The sequence below is a fragment of the Sceloporus undulatus genome, chromosome 5, assembly GCF_019175285.1.
Source record: "Sceloporus undulatus isolate JIND9_A2432 ecotype Alabama chromosome 5, SceUnd_v1.1, whole genome shotgun sequence".
NCBI classification, from domain to species: domain Eukaryota; kingdom Metazoa; phylum Chordata; class Lepidosauria; order Squamata; family Phrynosomatidae; genus Sceloporus; species Sceloporus undulatus.
Genome location: NC_056526.1, coordinates 173,599,837 through 173,605,011, shown reverse-complemented (window position 1 = coordinate 173,605,011; position 5,175 = coordinate 173,599,837). Strand labels below are relative to the sequence as shown.

At 41.1% G+C, this 5,175-nt stretch overlaps 1 protein-coding gene across 2 annotated transcripts; it reads left to right on the top strand.

Annotated features, from left to right (window-relative positions):
- Positions 1-461: 461 nt before the first annotated feature.
- Positions 462-4,613, top strand: LOC121930475 (major centromere autoantigen B-like). 2 transcript variants are annotated; one of them, XR_006103955.1, is made up of 2 exons: positions 462-3,881; positions 4,045-4,613. XR_006103955.1 is itself a non-coding variant. In XM_042466837.1 (2 exons), the coding sequence occupies exons 1-2, from the start codon at positions 1,778-1,780 to the stop codon at positions 4,510-4,512; spliced, it is 528 nt and encodes a 175-aa protein (XP_042322771.1). In that variant the 5' UTR covers positions 462-1,777; the 3' UTR covers positions 4,513-4,613. The 2 variants fall into 2 exon arrangements, 1 of the variants encoding a protein (XP_042322771.1); XM_042466837.1 differs by having other exon boundaries at positions 462-1,837.
- Positions 4,614-5,175: the final 562 nt, after the last annotated feature.

The following is a 5,175-nucleotide window of genomic DNA, read 5'->3' as shown; positions in this document are numbered from 1 at the left end:
TTATATCTAGATTAAATGCAAGGTTCTGGTACTAACTTTAAAGCCCTTGATATTTGGAGCTCAAGATATTTGAGAAAGCATATCCTTCATTTTCTTGTCTGGTTTTTAAATATCTGAAAATATTTTCTCTCCCCCTGCCCTTTATTCCTGTCAGCGCACATGCGCATATATATATATATATATATGTGTGTGTGTGTGTGTGTGTGTGTGTGTGTGTGTGTATATATATATACCTTTATTTATAAAGCGCTGTAAATTTACACATATATATAAAAGCCTGTTCAAATACAAACACAATCAAACCCCCAGTTAAAATATAATACTATAAAATTATTAAAATACACTCATTAGGGCTCGTATACAGATTAAAAAGTCATGATTTAAAATTGCCTGGATAGGCCTTCTGAAATTGCTGTGTCTTTAATGCTGTTTTAAATGCAGTCTGAGTTTCAACTGTCATATCTCTTCCAGCAGGTCATTCCAGTCTGGGGGCAGCAGATGAAAAGGTCTTCTAGGAAACCGTTGTCAGTCTTGGCCAATTGAAGCAAACATTTCCCAGAAGACCTGAATGTACACTGTACGGGAGAAGGCAATCCATAAAGCCACCCATGGCTTGAAAATATTTAAATATATAGATAAATTTCCAAAAGCAAACCTATATTTTGCCATTGTATTTGAGGGACACCATTTTATTATGCCCTTGTATTAAATGGGACTTGCGCATCCACAGATTTTGTTATCCAAGAGGGATCCTGAAACCAAACCCCAAGCCCACTGTACAAGACTGCCCCTGAAACCTATGTCTCTAAAGTTCCCTGATGCGGCATTTTGTCTGAACTCCCACGCTTATGAAAGCTTATCATTCAAATAGGAACACTGGCTATAGTTGCAATTAAACTTTAATATGTTTAAAAAGTGGGCTAAGAGGAGTAAAAAAAAATAAATCAAATTCCTATGCCTGCACCAAAATATTAGCTTTCTATGGTGAATGCAAAATAAAAACACAAGAGACATCTTTCAAGTAGATGTTTTGTGCAGCTGCTCTGGAAAATGGAATGATCTTAAAGGTTAGTTGCCATAGCTCATTGCTTTAAACAAACCCCACTGTGTGTTTGTGGTATGTGGATTATGTGCTTCATCTGGTGATACGCCACTGCACACATTTGGTAGATTACTTTATGGCATTTGGAGGGAAGGGGAACAACTCCAGAAACTCTCCAGCCCTAATCTCTGACTTGATCCACTGCCTTGTCATTTGACAGAGGGTCGGAACTCCTTTGGAATTCCTCTCCATCTGGAATAGTTTTCTCCATGTGGTGTTGTAACATGGACTGCAGCCAATATCTCTTGCTGTATTCTCCCTATCTCTATCCCCTATGGTGGTGTTAATGTCTTCCTGTGGGCACATATGTTTTGGCAGCAGCTGAATTAAATGCTGGGGGAAATGTACATTTACACAGAACTTTGAGAAGTGCATTGGGCTTTTTGTTTCATGGAATGCACAGCATAATTACAAGAGAGAAGGAAGGGGGTAGCCATTGGAGTGAGATTACATCATTAGGGATAAACTATTAATCCTTAAACTTCTTATCTCATAACTATCTTTTCTAGGCATTTTCTTCCAAACCCCCTTCAGGAAAAAAAAATGGCTTTCTAACTCAGAAGGCAAATATCGGGTATATTGGCGTGGCAGAGAAACTGATCTGTGAATTAAATATTTTATTGTGTTTACAAAATTCCACAATGTTTCCTCCCCAGCATTTGTATCACATGGGAAATGATGGGCAATTTTGTTCTATTGAAAACACTACATGCAACGTCTTGTGTTTTTAAAATGGTAAGATTCTGCTTCACAAACTTAATCAAATGTTGTTAAAAATGTAATTTTTAAAAAATGGTTAAATGGTTCATGCAATGTAATATGAGCTATAGTTTAGTGTGGAGCACCGTTTTCTGAACAGGGCTGACAAGAAATGAAAATGAAGCTAGCCCTGCCATTACAGAGTAAAGTGACTACCTTAGGCAGCAGTTATTGAAGACTGGGGAGTGGAAGTGAGTTGTCAGATGACAGAATTTTGTGTGCCCCTTTGCATGCCTTATGACTTCTAAGGTAACCTGGTTTCCTCAGTTGGAGTGGAGATATTGTCCCATAACCAGGGTCCAAGTGAGATTCAACTGCCAGCCCAGTTGGCTTGTGTGCCGGGCACCAGAGGAGCACCATTGTACCTTTGTCTCAAAATGTCTTGTCCAGCCCATCTAGAAATGTTGAAATAGAAATAAGAACGTCAAGCCATATGCCTGTGAAACCTCATGAGTTCTTGGTTTGGGGAGAGGCAAACATGGGACAGGCAACCCATTCTGATGTCTCAGGCTGCGACTGTGGTCTTCATAGTGATCAATGGTGGCAGTGGCAAGTAAGGGTGTGTGGTCACTGTCTAGTCTGCTGGGTGTTGTGACAGAGTTTCTGAGAAACTCCTTGGCAAACAGCTGGCTTTTTTTTTAAACCAGGACAAGGGCCAGCTGGGCTAGGGTTGGGCCAGAGGCATTGGAGCAGTGTCTGGTCTACTTGATCCTGCCCAGGTCAGAGGGAAAGAGAGCCTTTTGGCCCATTCATACAGCCCCTAGGAGGGAACAAAAGGATACATTCTATATAGAATAATTTCTGAATTGCATTTGCTTCTATTTTGTATTTTTGATTTAGAGCATTAAGATTGCACCCAAATGTTGCTCTAATGCCGAGCAGCTCAGGAAGAAGAGTCCTGTAATCATTTCCTGCTCTGGCACCTCACTGGATGCATGGGACTTTGGGGTCACTGCATGTGTGCCAAATTGGATACATAAGATTTTAGAGTGCAATGGTGTTTTCAATATTCAGTTGTTGTTGTCCTCATACATCCCAGAAAAGGATATACCTGCACTATGAGAATGAAGGATGAAAATGTCAGCCTAATTTAGTCCTTTCATTCACATATTTAGCAAAGCAGCCTATAATTGCATTGGGTGGTCTTTTTTTCTCATCCCTCCTCCACCTTTTCATTAACACACCATGCTTCTGACTCAAGGTTAGGCATCCTGATGTCTGCCCAAGAGAAAGAAACAGAGAAGTTGTGTAAGCCTCAGAGTTGCCCTTCTTGTAATGCCAGACAATGTTTATTTAATACACAAAATTATCAGCCGCCTTGGCTCCCAGCCTGGGAGAAAGGCAACATATAAATGAATAAATAAAATAAAATAAAATAAATGTGTATAAAATTAGCTTCAGGCTATGTGGAGAAAGTGTATATGGACATACATGAATATCATGATAAGACTTGAGCCCTATGTCCAAGATTTATCATTATATTTAGGAAAACATTTCAAAATCTGAATGAGTCCGTAATCCAAAACACTTCTAGTCCCAAGCATTTCAGATAAGGGAGACCCAACATGTCCAAATCATAATCAAGATCATAAGCTCATTGATATGCTGCCTTTCTTGTGAAGTGGGAGACAGCATTTCCAGTTTCTGATGCAAAGAATTATTTCATTTTTATTCCAAGGGGGACCCAAGGCAGCTCCCCAAAAGAATCAGCTAAAAACTACGAAATTTTAAAATGTCATTGAAACCATCCCATTGAAAGCAATGTAACCCATCTATTTGGACCTGGTGGGGAAGTGGTCAGATGGGTCAAAATATAATGGGATGTGTTTGTTTGTTTTGTTTCCTTGGAGATCAGGGAGAATCTTGGCCAACGGATCCTTGGAAGTTGGATTAGTTGAGGTCTAGAGGAGGTTGAAGGTGGAGAGACCTCAACTGACCAGAGGCATAATATTCATTTGGTTCTGGTCTCATTGATCGTTTGAAGCGCTCTCTTGGCTTCTCTGGCTGTTTCCTCTTCATAGTAAGTGCTTTCAATCCTTTCTTTGTTTAAATGGTAACTACTACTGCTTTGTGAAGGCATCACTTTAAACAAGGTGAATTGCTTGAGCTCACCTGATAGCATCCTTCTTATGCAGACATTCATTAGTTACGTTCATAGAAGTGTATGATTTCTTGGTTCACAGCCCAAAGACATCCAGGCCACAGCTGGAGACAAAGAGAACTGCGCTGTCCATGTTGCAGCTGAGAGTGAGCCCATCGTAATATCAGATCGGGAGGAGGAGGAGGAAGAAAAAAAGGGAGAACCCATTGTGATATCAGAGGGAGGAGAGGAGGAGGAACCCATCATTATTTCGGAGGAAGAAGAGGAGGAGGAAGATCCCATCGAGATATCTGATGAAGATGAGGAGGAGGAAGATCCCATCGAAATCTCTGATGAAGACGAGGAGGAGGAAGATGCAATTGAGATCTCTGATGAAGAGGAGGAAGAAGTAGAGGAGGATGACCTCATTGTGATTTTGGTTAAAGAGGAGGAGGAAGAAGATTTGGAAGATTTGGAGGTGGATACCTTCAAAATAGCCAACAATCAGCCGATGCCCTCCGTTTGCCCCCAGAAGTCCAGGGCACCAGCGCCAGAACAATGTCAGGGATGATGGGAGTTGTGGCTCTTCACCTGGCCTGGAACTCACCACCTGGTTGTGCACCACGCTGACCAGTTTTGGCCAGTTGTTGTATCTTTGCAAGAGTTGCAGAGATCAGGCTGAAGACCCCGACAAACTCTCCAAGCCTTCTCACTCTTGCTTCCACAGAAGTCTTCACCCTTCTTCACCAGGGTCCTGCTGGTTCTTGTAGCTTCACCCAAGACACCAGACAACTCAGTAGTCTTATATAAAAGATCTACTTTAATCTACTATATACACAGCTCCAAACAATACTCAACTCCTCACTCTCCAATCCAACTACTCACAACTACAACCCACAAAATGCACTGGGATCCATAGTTATTATTATAACCAAAGCATGGCACCACCTACTGTGGTCTGTTTCCACCCAGTAGGCGTGTACATCATTCCCATTGGTTCTCCTTGTTCATCCCACAATTAATGATTTCATCATCTCAGCCTTGACCACTTAACAATTGTCAGGTGTGTCCAATTATCCACTCTGCAATTCTTGTCCTTGGCATTCAGCACTTGTTAATTGTCTTACCATTCACACCTGTGTGGTTCTCTATTGGCTTCTGCTGAGTCACTCTGACTTTCACATACATGTTTTATTTCTCTTACTGTATGTCCCATGTTGCTTTTTCCTTAACA

Excerpts from the sequence above, each read along its gene's own strand:
- LOC121930475 (XM_042466837.1), top strand. The coding sequence starts at position 1,778 with ATGATGGGCAATTTTGTTCTATTGAAAACACTACATGCAACGTCTTGT. Across the intron at positions 1,838-4,044 it reads CGTCTTGTGTTTTTAAAATG|CCCAAAGACATCCAGGCCAC; the intron begins GTAAGATTCTGC and ends CTTGGTTCACAG.